General features: G+C 36.4%; 1 protein-coding gene across 1 annotated transcript in view; it reads right to left on the reverse strand.

Moving 5' to 3' along the window:
• Positions 1 to 1640: 1640 nt before the first annotated feature.
• Positions 1641 to 14943, reverse strand: part of IFT57 (intraflagellar transport 57) — a 38730-nt gene continuing 25427 nt past the window's right edge. Inside the window, exons 9-11 of the mRNA XM_081951796.1 lie at positions 14702 to 14764; positions 6703 to 6769; positions 1641 to 6015 (exon numbers count right to left, since the gene is read on the reverse strand). Coding sequence (XP_081807922.1) covers positions 5834 to 6015; positions 6703 to 6769; positions 14702 to 14764 — 312 coding nt within the window. The 3' untranslated portion in view covers positions 1641 to 5833. The remainder of the gene's footprint in view (positions 6016 to 6702; positions 6770 to 14701; positions 14765 to 14943) is intronic.

Below are 14943 nucleotides of genomic sequence, written 5' to 3' on the forward strand. Positions count from 1 at the left end.
CATCATAGTTATATTGTTTTGGTCTGGCTGTAGGTGGTTTCCGAAATAATAATTTGTGTTTGGATCAGAAAAAGACCAAAACATTTTAGTATTCTCACTTGTATAACAAGAAAAATATGTCTATCATCTCCATGTAGTACTTGCTAAAAATCTGCTCATGATTTAATTTTATATATAGAGTGGAATTTGATAGATTCCTAAAAATCTAATGTCAATACTTCCCCTCTTTGTTAAGGAAAAAGCTTGATAACAGATAATACCATGGAAATTACAAGAATTTGCATCTACAAATTCTAGAAAGCAAATCTCTGTGTTGAAGATTGTCACTTCTGCTATCATAGCTGTCTTTCAGTATTTGAATTCTAGACCTTTCACTCTTTTTAAAAAATGAACTTTTTGTGTTAAAAATATTTCTTTGAATACCAAATATTCTAAGAGTAAAATGTACACAAATGAAAATTAATTTTTCTAAATGGTTAAAGTTAGAAAACAGATGTGCCACAGGAATGTTTCCAAGAATTCCTTGCTTGTGAAAAATTCTTAGGTTATCGGGTATAATTTCATTTAGCCTATAAGTATTTTTAACGCCAATAAAAATGGCAGAAATATGAGTGTCTATTAAAGAAAGAGCCAGATGGCATCAAAAGTTCATTCCAGTTCTGAATTTTACTATTCTTACTATACAGAGATACTTATGTTTCTTTTGTTAGTTATAACAGATGCTAAATAATAGTATACATTACAATATAGTAAAGCTCCAGTTGCCTTTAGCCTAGGAAAACCACCCATCAAATTTATGAAATGTGAATTCACCATACTCTTATTCATAGTGTTTTGCTTGTATAGGCATATATTTCTAAAACATAAATACAGTGCAGGATAGAGTTAAAATTACTAGCTATAGATTATACAGGTAATAGAGATGCAATTGCCACAAAGGGACTTTAAATGCATAAGCAATTCTTACATGCCAATGATATTTTCCTCTTGGACAATGTGACTGCTGAGACATCCTTACAATTCTGTACTACTTGCATGATGATAGATCACATTAAGCATAATGGTACTTGCATCTGAGTAGGCAAAGATGCAGTTATCCAACCCTATTCCAAAGATTCAAAATTATTCATCCTGAAATATGAGTAATACTGCTTACCCATTAGGAAGAGAGATGGGTATAGTCACTTACAACAGAGCTAGGTAATTCACTAAATATTTGGGGGAGACCCAGTGCTGCAAATGAGTGTGCCATAATATGGGAGATGAAAGGATTCTCTTAGCTTTAGAAGTCATTTAGGGAGTGCTTTTTTCTCTGTTCTACCTTTTTTTTTTTGAAACACAGTAGATATTTTGCGGCACATGTTGTAATTCTGTATTTCTTCTGACCTCAATTCATAACGTATGTAATGAGATAAAGCTCTGGAATGGGAGCAACCTGTCCTGAAAGCCTCCCATCCCTATCATATAATAAACTTTTTTAATGACAAATTATTCCAAAAGTTTTTTATTATTATTAAAAACAATCTTTTTAGCAGAAAAATACAAAGCAGTTGTGAGGTTAACAATACCAGTCCTGTATAACAATAGAAATCCTGAATGAACAAGTGGGAGGATTTAAGTAGGCAGATTTTTTTTAAAAAAAAAAATGCTGAAATTAATTCAATAACCTAGCAGGTATTGTGGTTAAATCAAAGAAATGTTAATATGAGTAATAAGGAAAAATGAAGCACACAGATAAATTATTAGCCAAGCAACACAAATGGCACTGCAAGATTTAGGTTGTGGTGGTTCCAGTTTGAGGTATCACAAAGCATGCTAGAAGAGAAAGAACCAAGAGGCCCCTGTCTTGTGATTAACAATATAAATGAGTCCACTGACAGTTTAAGATCCTTAACAGTTTTCAAAATCTTGTCCAAGGTGCAGGCTGTTAATGCTTGCCTGATTTTAAGATTAAACCCTGCTGTGTTTGATAGAACACCTGGCATTAGTTGTACAATTCCATGTCAAGCTTTCAATCCAGGTTGAACAATTGAGAATGGAAGGAAGGAAGGAGGAAAAACCCTGCAATTATCTATAGTTGTTTTAAAGTAAGAAAATGGCTTTGTACTGATCCCATTTCTCATTATGAAAAGGTAGTTGTATGCAATAAACCTTTTAGTACATAACAGGTAGTGATCATTTGAATTCAGCCCAAGTTATTGCTGATGAATTTTCAGACTCCCTTAAACTCCAGGAAGTCTCTGAGAGAGTTTTATTAAGGCACTGAAGCAAAGGATAGTTCATAGAAAGAAAACAACATCTTTCATGTCCAGCATGAACTATATGCTTGCCGCATTGACTCTGGAGCAGATAAATGTTTCAAGGATCAGGACATCATCTATCCAAGATTTAAAATAAAGCAGGAAGTATAACTGCAGCAGTGCCAATGCTCACTTTTCCTGGAAACTCCATGGTGTACAGTCGAGACAGCAGAATGAATCATGGGGAAAGCACAAGTAGGTTCCAGGAAGCAAAATTATTTAAGTTTAATGATTAAATGTGACAGATACTCCTTCTGGGCACACCTTAGTATTGCATACAAGACCTCTTTCATAGTTTCTGTAGAAGAAACTCAGGTATTTATTGAGAAATGAATGTGCCATTTCTCACCCTTCATCATTCTTCCGCATTCAACTTTGTTTCTGCAGATTTTCCCAATTCTTACTTTTATTTAACAAAATGCGTAGAAGCATGCACCCATAAACAGAAATTTTGTTTCTTTTTAGACACATTAATTTCTGCCCCTCCCAGTAAACTCTTTACTAGCATTGTTCACCAATTTTTCCCATTTTTGGTAAACATTATACCAAAGAACAATAATTCATTTGCTTTCTCTAATTTTTTTCAACTATTACTTATAACTTGGTATAATTCATGCCATTTCCTCAATCAAGTTCTGAGTTATTTATGAACAATCAACAAGAATGGGGGGGGGGAGACCTTTGGCTTACAACTGGTTGCTTAGCGATATTCAAAGTTATGACAGACGTACCTGGAGGATAACCTGGATTTGAAATTCCGATGCCCTTCCCCCCAGCAGTTGCATGACCACTTTCAGCACTCAGCGTCCCATAGTCATGTAAACGCATTTTACTTCTGTTTTTGCTGGAAGTTGCCATTTACTTCTGATTTTTGGGAAAACTGGTCCATATCAAACCACTGGTTTGCTTAACAATTGCAGCATTCGTTTAATGAACATGGTGACTTAACAACTGCATTATGGTGACCATGATGAGAAAACTCCATTAGAGTTATAAGTAGAGAAATCTCTGTAGCTGTTTTAAATTTTCAGATCTATACACCATGCTGCATCATATAATCTGCCTAACACTCACTGCAAATATTTGGTATTGTCTTCATACCAAGACTACACATTCATTTGCATTCTCAACCAATCATCACTCTAACTCATCATAAGCTTTCTTTAACACATTTTCTATACATCACATTTAACAACCAGGGATTTATATAGTATCCCATCAAACTCTTTGTTCAGGAATGAAATATTGCATATGCTTCACTTCCACTACATATCATTCTAATTACTTCAGCAAGCAACCCCAACTCCATATTTAGGCAAAACATTCCATAATTGAAGTTTATTTTATCACACAATTTCTCATACAAAATTTATTACACATATAAACTTTTCATATATTTTAAAATTATTTGTTAAAGAAAAAAACTGTTATGCATATTCTGTACTTATAATAAACTGCACAGCATTACTAACATTTTTGCTCACAATTATTTATTATCTCCCCCTCTTTAATCATAATTCTGCAAAACATTCTTGAGGACAATTAATAAGATAATTCTCCATTAGTTTTTGTATTCAGTCTTGCTTCTTTTCCATCTATATAGGAAAAATAAAGGCAGTCTTCCAATTATCACACTTACAATTTCCATACACATGCTAAAAGAATTGCATATACAATTATATAATTATACCTGCTTCCTTACTATTTTTCAACATACCTACAGCACTTATGATTTCCCTTTTTCTTTGGATACTCACAAGTACATTTCAGTTCCACTCTTTAGCTTAACATCATCATCCCTACAGGACAAATTTCTAAAATACTTTTTCAAGTATTCTCAAATTTCAGTTTTATTCTAAATCATTTTTTAAAAATTGCAATTTCTCTGCTGGAGTCCCCTTGTTGACCTCTGTTAATCTCTACTACTTTTTTCTTAAAATACATTGTGCAATCTATTTCACCCCCATTTTCCAGCTACCATCCTCATATTTTTCTCATCCATTGATTTCCTCTTTCACTTTATCATTCACAGTTCTTTTCATGGCTCATGTGTGAATACATGTGAACACATTTTCATTCTGTTCCAAGCAGCTTCCACATTGTTCTTTCTTTACATCCAGTTTCAATTGTCTTAATAGTTTTACCTATAAATAACACCAATACGTTCTCTTCCTGCAGCTGTACTACTTCCACTCTAGTTTCTTTCTTTTCTTTTCTTCTATATCCATGTTTCAAGATCTGTTCTTATAGACCTGCATCCTACTAAACTCTTGAGTCTCAGTGAAAAGTTTACTTTCTTGAGACCAGATAGCTGGTTTGGAGAAGCTCACAAGCTCACAAGTAGAAACAAACCAAAAATCGTGGAATAATAGCACTCTTCCACTCCCAGAATGACTACTTATCTATTCTTACAAAACCTTTGTGACTAGGGGAACTTTCAAATTAGCCAATGAAAAGATAAAGTAATGTACAAATATTCTCTGGTGTTGAAGAAGCACAACTAAGAAAGAAGAATGTGGGTAGAGAGGTGATAGCAATAACTGAGTATTTTAATTATTGCTTGATCACCAGATGTACTTCCCTATGTTGTGTAAATAGAAATTTCCCTCAAGTTTGAGTCAACAAAAAATGTTGATGTCATTTTTACTGCCACCATAGCTGATTTGAAGGACATCAGTTACTGAGATCACAGATCGTGTCCTTACAGATTTAATAAAGGACAGCTTCAAGGCACTAATTGGTAGATTCTTCAACTTCTTTTCCCTTTGAGTTACTAGTTGGCAGAAAAAACAATCAACAATCATTCTCCACTTATGAGACACAACTCGGGATTCCATATGCTCATCTGTTTCATCTTGCAAACCTCCTATACCATATCATCTAGCCCGGGGGTGTCAAACTCATGCCAACACATCGTCGTCACATGACATATTGCAACTTTCCCCCCATTGCTAAACTGGTGGTGGGTGTGGCCAGCGTATGACACATCCAGCGCACAGTCTACAGGTTTGACACCCCTGATCTGGCCAGATGGTTTTCCCCTCATAGGACTAGTAATTCTAACAAAACAAAACACAAAACAAAATAACCTGTACATTGGGATGGAGCTTGCACCGAGATCTACAGATATATACTAGGGCCATCAAGTGACCATCAAGACCACTCCCAATACTGAGAAGCCACTAGTATATAAAAAGAAAGCAAAACCTACACTCTACTAGCACTGATGTTATTTAGTTTGGCAATAAATATCCTCAAGAAAACAATCAAGCTCTGATCTAAAAATCTAGTATATGATTAGGTTAGAATCCATTACAGAATATAGACATAGACTATAATGCAATTAACCAAACTAGGTACTTCTTGAGCAAAATCAGTTTTCATACATACAAAAACACACACACAGTAGGTCTTGATTGTAAAACATAAATCTTTTTGTTTATATACACAGCAATAGATTTGCAGCATGACATACATAAATGCAAAAATATATTATGTACAAAATTTTATTAGCATAGCATTTATTTTAAAAATTAGTAAGTACCAACAATTGAAGAATCTGGAATTATAGTAGCATGCATGTCTCTAGTCATATTTGATTTTTCTTTCAACTTTGATTGAAGTAATGTGTGTTCCACTACGCCAATTCGTATGTCCATCTGAATGGTTTCTTGCTTCAGTTTGGTTAAAGCCTGTTTTATCTTCACTAATGGAGCTATTAAAGGAAAATGTAAAAAACAGTATGTTTTTTTCTCTTTGTTTACTGCACAGTTATTAACCACCACCCCTCCCGTGATTCAATCTCTTTTAACCAAGAGAGCTAAATGAACAGAAGAACAACAATATTCTGGAATCATTTTACAGATTGTCATTTCATATCAGCTACTTATAAAGCATAATGTATTTTCCATCTTCATGACATTTTAGATCTGAAGATATATATTAAAAATGTACATATATTCCCAGTATTTACAGAGATAACACAGAATGTTCTATTTGAAAAATGCCTGCATATTATCTCACTGTATTTTTATCAACTTTATTTACTTTTATCAATGTCTTCAGAATTAAGTAACCCTCCCAATCTTAAAAAAACTACAAATATGATTCAGCAATAAACAAAAAACCTACAACATCTTAATTCCAGACAACATTTAGGTTTGTGGAGATATAAAAATAGAATTAAACTGCATCCAGTATCTTCTATTTAACTTTTCACAGCTGAATAAGCTATTTTTGTACCTGTTATACAAATTAAAACATCCCAGAAGGCAGCAGTGTCAAAGCATTTCTATTATGTTGCCAAGAAAATAGTCCAGGTGTGTCCATCAAGAGTAAATACATTGAGATATTTTCTTATATTTTGGGAAAAATCTCAAAGAAAGATCTCAGAATGCCTTACCTCCATCAGTCATACTGCTTCCCTTTTCTTCCATTTCTTGTTTTACTTTCTCTAATTCTTCAGTAATCTTAGACAAAAAAAATAACAGGTTATAATACTTTCACTTTGAAGTTAGGGATACCTCTTTCTCTTCTACACAGAAAAACCTATGTTTCTTTACACTATTACCATATTTTTCAGAGTGTAAGACGCACCTTCTTCCCTCAAAAAAGAGGCTGAAAATCGGGCTGCATCTTATACATCAAATACAGCATTTTTTGCCTCTTGAAGCCCCGCCCCTTCACCAAAATGGCTGTGCATAGCTTGTAGGAGGCTTTCAGAGAGCTCCTGGGGCTGGGAAGCACAGAAATACTCAATTTTGCCCCCTCCAGCCCCTAGGAGCACTCTATAAGCCTCCATAAAGCTATGCATGCAATTTTGTTGACAAAAAACAGGCCCGTTTTTTGTGAAAATAGGCCCGTTTTTTGTCAAGAAAATGTTTTGCTCATTTTTGCCTCCACCCCAGGAGCGCTCTGCAAGCGCCCCAAAGGCTATTCATGCCTTTTAAAAAACGGGCCCATTTTTGTGAGGTTTGCAGAGTGCAAAAACTACCCCCCCTTTTTTTGGAAAGCTCTTTTGTTAAGAGTGATTGATGAGAATTAGATTGATCAAGTGCTGTGCCAGCAGAAAGAAAGTCTTAGGTGCTGCAGATTGTCAGTGATTTCCTTCTCTGGCACATGGACAAATACACCTGGAAACATCTACCTACTCTCTCTCTCTCTTACCCTACCTACCGTCTCTCTCTCTCTTTCTCTCTCTCCCTCCCTCCCTCCATCTACCTACCTACTCTCTCCCTCTCTCCCTAACTACCTGCTGCATTTCTCTCTTTCTCTCTCTCTCCCTCTATCTACCTACGTATCTACCTACTTACTGTCTCTCCCTCCCTCCCTATCTACTCCTTTTCTCTTTCTCTGTATCCCTCTACTTACCAACCTACCTACTCTTTCTCTCCCTACCTACCTACTGTATTTCTCTCTCTCTCTCTCTCCCTCTACCTACCTACCTACCTACCTACCTACCTACCTACCTACTTTTTTAAAAAAATTGCCTCTTCAAAACCTTGGTGTGTCTTATACGCCAGTGCATCTTATACTCAGAAAAATATGGTAAATTGTTGTCGGAGTTAAATTGACTCCCTTTTGCTCTGTGAAAACGCCAGCCTAATATAAAAATCTTATTGACATCACAATTCAAAAACAGCTGAGGTTCCCAAAAGTCAACCTATATTCTTCATAGAGCAAACAGGAAAACTAAAAATATAAAACAGAACAGAATAATTAAATACTAAACTCATTGAACATAATTGGAGGGGCTCAACTTACCAGAGTATAGTTCCCACTACACAGACCAACACAAATAAGAAAAACAGTGCTAAAAATTGCACTGTGAAAATTCTAAAACAGATTAAGGAAATCATATATATTCTGCTGGGTTCAAAAGAATAAAAAAGTAGTTTTATATTTTAAATGTGCGTGGAGGCTGTGAGGGTCTAGATAAGGAAGAACAGGCTCCAACTTGAACAGGCTCCAACTTAATTCTAGGAAGACTGGGGAGGTGAGTTTATGACCCCCAGGATCCAGATCTGGAGACTTTCCAGATTGGTTCTGGATAGGGCTTTACTTCCTCACTCAGACCTCTAGGCAACTTTAGGGGTCTTCCGGAACTCTATATATTGCCTGAATAACAGGTGGAGAACATGGCCGAGATAGCTTTGCACAACTTTATCTTGTGCTCAAATTGTAATCATTTCTAAATTATGGGCCCCTGCTTATGGCCATTCATGCATTGGCCTTCTCCCAAATAGATTTCTACAACGTGCTGTACATGGGGTTGCCCCTGAAGACCATCCATAAGCTACAAATGATCCAAAATGCATCAGGATTGGTATTAATGGACCGTTCAGTACACCTATGTAACGCTACTATCTCATGAGCTGAACTAGGTTCTAGTAGACCTCTGGTTACAATTCAAGGTGCTGCCTCAGCACAGTGGTATAAAAAGTAAGGAAGATGATCTTGCTAGAAGTATGTAGCTTCCATTGTTAGGCAAAAGAGGCTGAAGCATTTAAAAAGTCCATAACAATATAATATTTGGAAGTGGCTTAGGCAGATGTTTCTCTAATTCACATAAGTATAGCAAGGAAGAGGGAGTACAGCACAATCAGGCTTGCAATATTTTTTTTATTTGATATTCTGAAATAATACAAATATGTTTCCTACTCATTTGAAAACTTTATGGACCTCGACTTGCTTTATTTTCTCTACTTTTTCCTTCTTTTATGTATTCTCAAAAACCAAAAGTGAGAAGCAGATCCGGTAAAAAAAAGCTTTACTTGCTAAAGAACCAAGTTGTGTTTTGAAAACCATCTCCAACTAGTATCATTCATCTCTAAAGCTGTTTGTTACTAAAGATCAAATATCTGGGTTCAAATATCACACTTTGAAACATGAGGTGGTTTGTCTAGGTTTGCATTCTGTAAACCATACACAGCCTTTTAAAATTATATTTAAATTTTTAGAGCACAAGATGGCCATGCTTACAAATGGCTACAATAAGGGTGTGGCCTATTATAAAATATTTATTAATGAGAAATTAAAAGAGATAGATAATTGCTCACCATCTTCTCTATTACCTGTTTACCTGCCACTGTTTAACTGGCAAATGGCCATACTTTCAATCGGAATAGTAGTGATGTTTCATTTTTATAAGTCTTTCTCTAGAGTCAATGTGATGCCCAGAAGATTAAAAGAATTAAGATGATATTTGAGGCTAGACTTTGCAGCATGCATATTTCCATTTCCATTTTTAATTAATTCTTTTAAAAAATGAGGTGAGGCATCGAGCATACATATCACGGAACATGTCTGAATCAAACATATTGGTGTCCAATATTCCACAAGATTACACAGAACTTTGAGGATTGTATGAAGTCAACCCCTGAAGACAGTAAACCATGATTCATAGTTTGGTCTAATATGTGAAGCAGACATCTATGCATTAAAAAATAATATAGTCCTTGACTTATGACAATGGAGCACATTTCCGTTGCTAAGCAAAGCAGCTGTTAAGTGAGGTTTGTCCCATTTTAAAACCTTCTTGGCACAGTTGTTAAGTGAATCACTGCAGTTGTAAAGTAGAACAGCTGTTAAGCGAATCTGGCGTCCCCTGACTTTGTTTGACAGAAAGTAACAAAAGGTGATGATCCCAGGACAATGCAACTATCATTAATATATGCCAGTTGCCAAGCGTCCAAATTTTGAACATATGACCATGGGGATGCTGTAACAATCATAAGTGTGAAAGAAGGGTCTTAACTCGCTTTTTCCAGTGCTATTGTAACTTCGAAGAGTTACTAAATGAATGGTTAAATGAATAAGTTAAGGACTACTTGTAGTTTCACTCAAATACAAACAGCGTGAGTGTTGGAACACAAGAGATGGGAAAGACACTAGAAGCCAAAACTGTGAAAAATATCAGCAACAGCAGCTTGAGGAAGGAAATTTTGTACTTTGAGAGACTAACATCTGGCTATTGCTGTTGTAGCAGCCTCTACAACCTGGCACAATCTTGAATGTCAAAAGCGCAGTAAGTAGCTAGAATATCTGCAGTCTAAGAGAAAAAAAGACCATTATCCTTCCTTAAGTAATGACTGTCTGTTTTCTTATCTCTTAGATGCAGTATGTGCTGTTGAGAATTTCTGTTTATAGGAGGGCTAGAGATACTCAAGTTACATTATGCATATATACATAATGTCGGTAGTTTTGCTTTTTGATTATTTTCAGTAAAGTAGATTCCCCAAAGTAAATCTGCCATTTGGCAGATGCAGTGGCCAGTTCAAGTGGGAGACAAATAAGGATTACTTAGCTACCACAACCACCTCAGAGCAAGGTATTCCAGCTGGCAAGAGACTGTGGGTGGAAAGAGCAGTATTGCTGTGGCAGCCAGCCAAGTCAAACAGATGGAGAACAGGCTGGCTGCAGCAGCTCTGGGTTTTTTATGCCATTCTGCCTCAATGCTTAATAAAGTAAACATAATTTAAAATCAAGTAAAAATGGAAGAGGGTAAATGAATCACACTCAGACAACTGACCCTTGCTGAGGAATACATAACTATGACATCTTAATTTTTTAAAAAACCTTATATTGCAAACTACCCTACTGAAGCCAACAGAAATCCAACAAACCTAGGAAGATATATGAAAGAACTATTGCATACAAGATGATAACTAAAGTTGAAGAATTGCAGAAACCATAGTTAATATATTCTGTCAAGTTTATTATAACTGAAACAGAGTGCCTCATTGGAAGGATAAAATTACTTCAAGTTGGAAATGTATGAATAAGCAGAGCAAGTGGTTCCATAGCCAAAACAGCACTGTTTCTCTGAATTTCACATGCAACAGCAATAGCACTTAGGCTTATATACAGCTTCATACTGCTTTACAGCCCTCTCAAAGTGGTTTAGAGAGTCGGAATATTGCCCCCAACTATCTGGGTCCTCATTTTATTGACCTTGGAAGGATGAAGGGCTGAGTCAACCTCAAGCCATTAGGATCGAACTCCTGACAGTGGGCAGAGTTTTCCTGGAGTACTATATTCCAATCACTTTGCCACTATGGCAAATCTATTGTGGTAATTATCATCTTGAGGGTTTTTTTCACAGGATGGATTCTACGAATTAGAAATCTTGCTTTAATAGGTCATACTTATAATGGCTCTGTTAAAAAAAAAATACTTTATATCCAAGGTTTCCTTCTTCTCTCTACTGAAATAATTAAAACACATGTGCATCTTGTTCACTTCTTAATTCAAAAAAATAATCAACAATACAAAGTAGATAAATGAAAAAAGTCTATTATATAAATTGATTTGATTCTGATGAAACAGTCACCAGAGGCCCTGCCTTTTAGTCATGTAAAGTTATATACTGTACATTCATTTATTTAATATTACGATCTTATAAAATTTAAATTATTTGAAAAGGAAAATCAGTCATTCATTCATCCTGAACGATTTCACAGAAGCAAAGTACAGTAAATCATTTAATTGAGGTCAGTGAACTGGCTTCAGGGAGAATTGACAGAAGTGGAATTCTCAAGTGTCCATTCAGAGTGCTCTAAATTTCAAATCATACAACTTATAACAAGTAAGCCTTTCATGAATATTTCAGGATAAACCCATTGCTTACTTTTAATCAGGCGTCCACAAGTTAAGACATCTAACTCTGTCACAAACATGCTAAAATATACCATATACTATGTACTTAGTAAGTAGTGGCCCAGCACCACTATTTTAATGTAATGAAATTTTATTGATTTATAAGATTTATATGGCTGCCTATCTTATACAATATAACCTTGGGCAGCTAATGGGGGAAAAAAATCAAATATAAATTTGATAAAAGATACACACAGAAACCTCACACAATTAAAAATCATCATTTTCTATGCAAGGCACCATAACCTCACACTAATATTACATATTAGTCCTGCCCCATACATCCCTGCGACCCGTCCACTCACACAGAGAGGGACTACTCCGGGTGCCGTCCTCCAGAGAGTGCCAGAGGGCAGCGCCCAGAAGTAGGGCCTTCTCTGTAGTGGGCCCCACCCTTTGGAATGACCTCCCCCCAGACATCAGAACTACAACCGACCTTCGCTCCTTCCGTATGAAGCTGAAAACCTACCTGTTTCGACTAGCTGACCTGGCATAACTCTACAACCTCCCCAGCCCAGGGCATTTTTAATTGTAATTTTAGTTTTTAAGGGTTAATTTCACTGGGGTTTTAACTTTTTAAGTATTGTAACTTATTTATTTATTCTTACCTCCTCTATACGCTATATAATACCTTTGTACGTCGCCCCGAGTCCCTGTGGGGAGAGGGGGCGACTAATAAGTTCAAGTAATAAATAATAAATAAATAATATGCTGGGTCAGCTCACATCCTGACTCAGCACCTCAGCTAACAGTATATATTCATGGTTTTTTCTGCACTCTGAACACATTTAGACTCAAATAACTTTCAGATGTTTGTTCAAGCATACCTCATCCAGTCTGGGCTGGGAATGATACTCGCTACCAACAACTAAGTGACATTGCATGGTGGTAGCTCATCACCCAAACTGCCAGGAGAACTTTTTTCAGTGGCTTCATACAGAAATTACCATATTTTTTGGACTATGAGGCGCTCCGGACTATAAGAAGCACCTAGCTTTTGGGGAGGAAAACAAGGGGGAAAAATCTGCCCTTGCCCCCCAGCATCCATCCGGTATTCATCTGGCCTGTTTGCCGCAGCCCATTCGCCACCGCCCATTTGGAATGGCCCATTTGCCACAGCCCATTTTCTACCGCCTATTCAGTGCAGCCCCTTTGCTGCTGCCCCCATTTGGCATGGCCGCAGCCTGTTTGGCAGCAGCGCAGTCTGTTTTAGAATAGCTGATCAGCGGCACACCAACCCCTCCCCTCCGCAATATTCAGAATATAAAATGCCCAGACATTTCCACCCACATTTCTACCCAGTGGTACCCTATACTGGAACAAACATGATTCCAAACATCACATCTCATGATTATAGCCTGGAAATGGCCACTGATGAGCAGAACTACTAACTCCCAGTCCATGTAGACAGTCCAGCAAGATACCAGGGTCAGTGATATTTAATCTGCCAAAAAGAATAATGGGACCAAGAGACATGGATTCCCCTATCAAGAAGAATGTTATCCACCAGGGTGACCGATGCTGTTTCTATCCTATGACCAAATCTGATTACTTATTACTGACAGGATTATCTGTAGTTGAATGCTACATTAACAACAACCTTCCTCTCAAAAAAATAAAGCTTGGAAACTAGGAGAAAGTTGTCAAACATAGTTGGGTTAAGGGAGGTTTTAAAATAGCTAGATTTAGGAAGAAATTCAACTTTTAAAAAATCATAATCCCCTCTTCTAGAGAACACTGACTTTTTTCCTGATCCAGCTGATCATCCTTCACCAAGAGTCTGAAGGAATCAGCTGAACATGGAACAAAGTGACAGGTAGTAGAAATCCTACTACAAGGGATATTAACTTCTCTGGAATCAATAAGCTCAAATAAATACTGGATAACAACACAAGATCCTATTTCATTAGTCACATTGGATTAGCTGTTTAAAAATGCTTAAAATCAACCACTAAACATGAAGTCTTCTCCCACACTGCCTTCCCTAAATGATCCTGATAACATGAAGAGAAACCAGGTAGGAATCTTTGGATGCTAAAAGTATAAAGAACCAATGTTTTGCTACTCTTATTACAATTATGGAGTCTTGAGGCTTAAGCCTTACCAGAGCTTAGTTGCAACTACTTCAGATTTTGTGCTACCATTACTCTGGGCATCTTTTCAATTGTTTCTTTCTCTCAGTGCAATAAACATAGGGGATCAATGATTAAGCAGAAGCTTAAAGGAATAATTTTACTGAATACGTTGATTGTTTTCATATTCTAAAGGTTGACTAAATGTGAGATAGAACTGCCTGTCAGGAAAATTTGCAAACCACCCTTGGGAAACCATAGGATGCCTTAGGGTGATCAATTTTGACTATGCAGAAATCCAGAAGAGCCATGAGATCCCATTTCAAAAAAGAAGCAAATCTCAATACTGCAAAGGACAGATATCACTAGTCTTTATTTCCAGATTGATCTGCTTAGATGATGATATAGCAGGATCCAACTTACATGTCACGAAGCTGAGATTTCTTGGAATAGGCCCATAGTTGCCATGGAGTTCTTGAACTCAGAAGCTGTGCCAAAAACACCCTCCCAGGGGTTAGAAAATGCAGTTCCCATGGCTATGAATTTTTACCAGATTTTTGGAAATAACAAATCCCAATCTCCACAATTACACTATTATTTTCACCATATTTGAGGGGAAACACATATGTATTCACTTGATATCTGATGTAATACTAAGATAAACAAGTGTACCTCAGACAGAATTCTTGTCCTCTCTGTCACACCACCACTTCCTTGCTGATATTTCTCTTTGGCCTGTTTGGGGGAAGTGAGAAGAAGAAATATTACGAAATATTTTAATCAAGTGTAGAATTTCTATGAAAATGTCTCCTTTCAGAGGAACAATGCTAATTGTGAACTTTTGCTATATTTTTATGAGTTGAGTTATAATATAAGTATAAAACATATAATACAAAACAATCAGCTAGCAATAG

The sequence above is a fragment of the Natrix helvetica genome (genome assembly GCF_964273705.1).
Source record: "Natrix helvetica genome assembly, chromosome: 4".
Classification (NCBI taxonomy): domain Eukaryota; kingdom Metazoa; phylum Chordata; class Lepidosauria; order Squamata; family Natricidae; genus Natrix; species Natrix helvetica.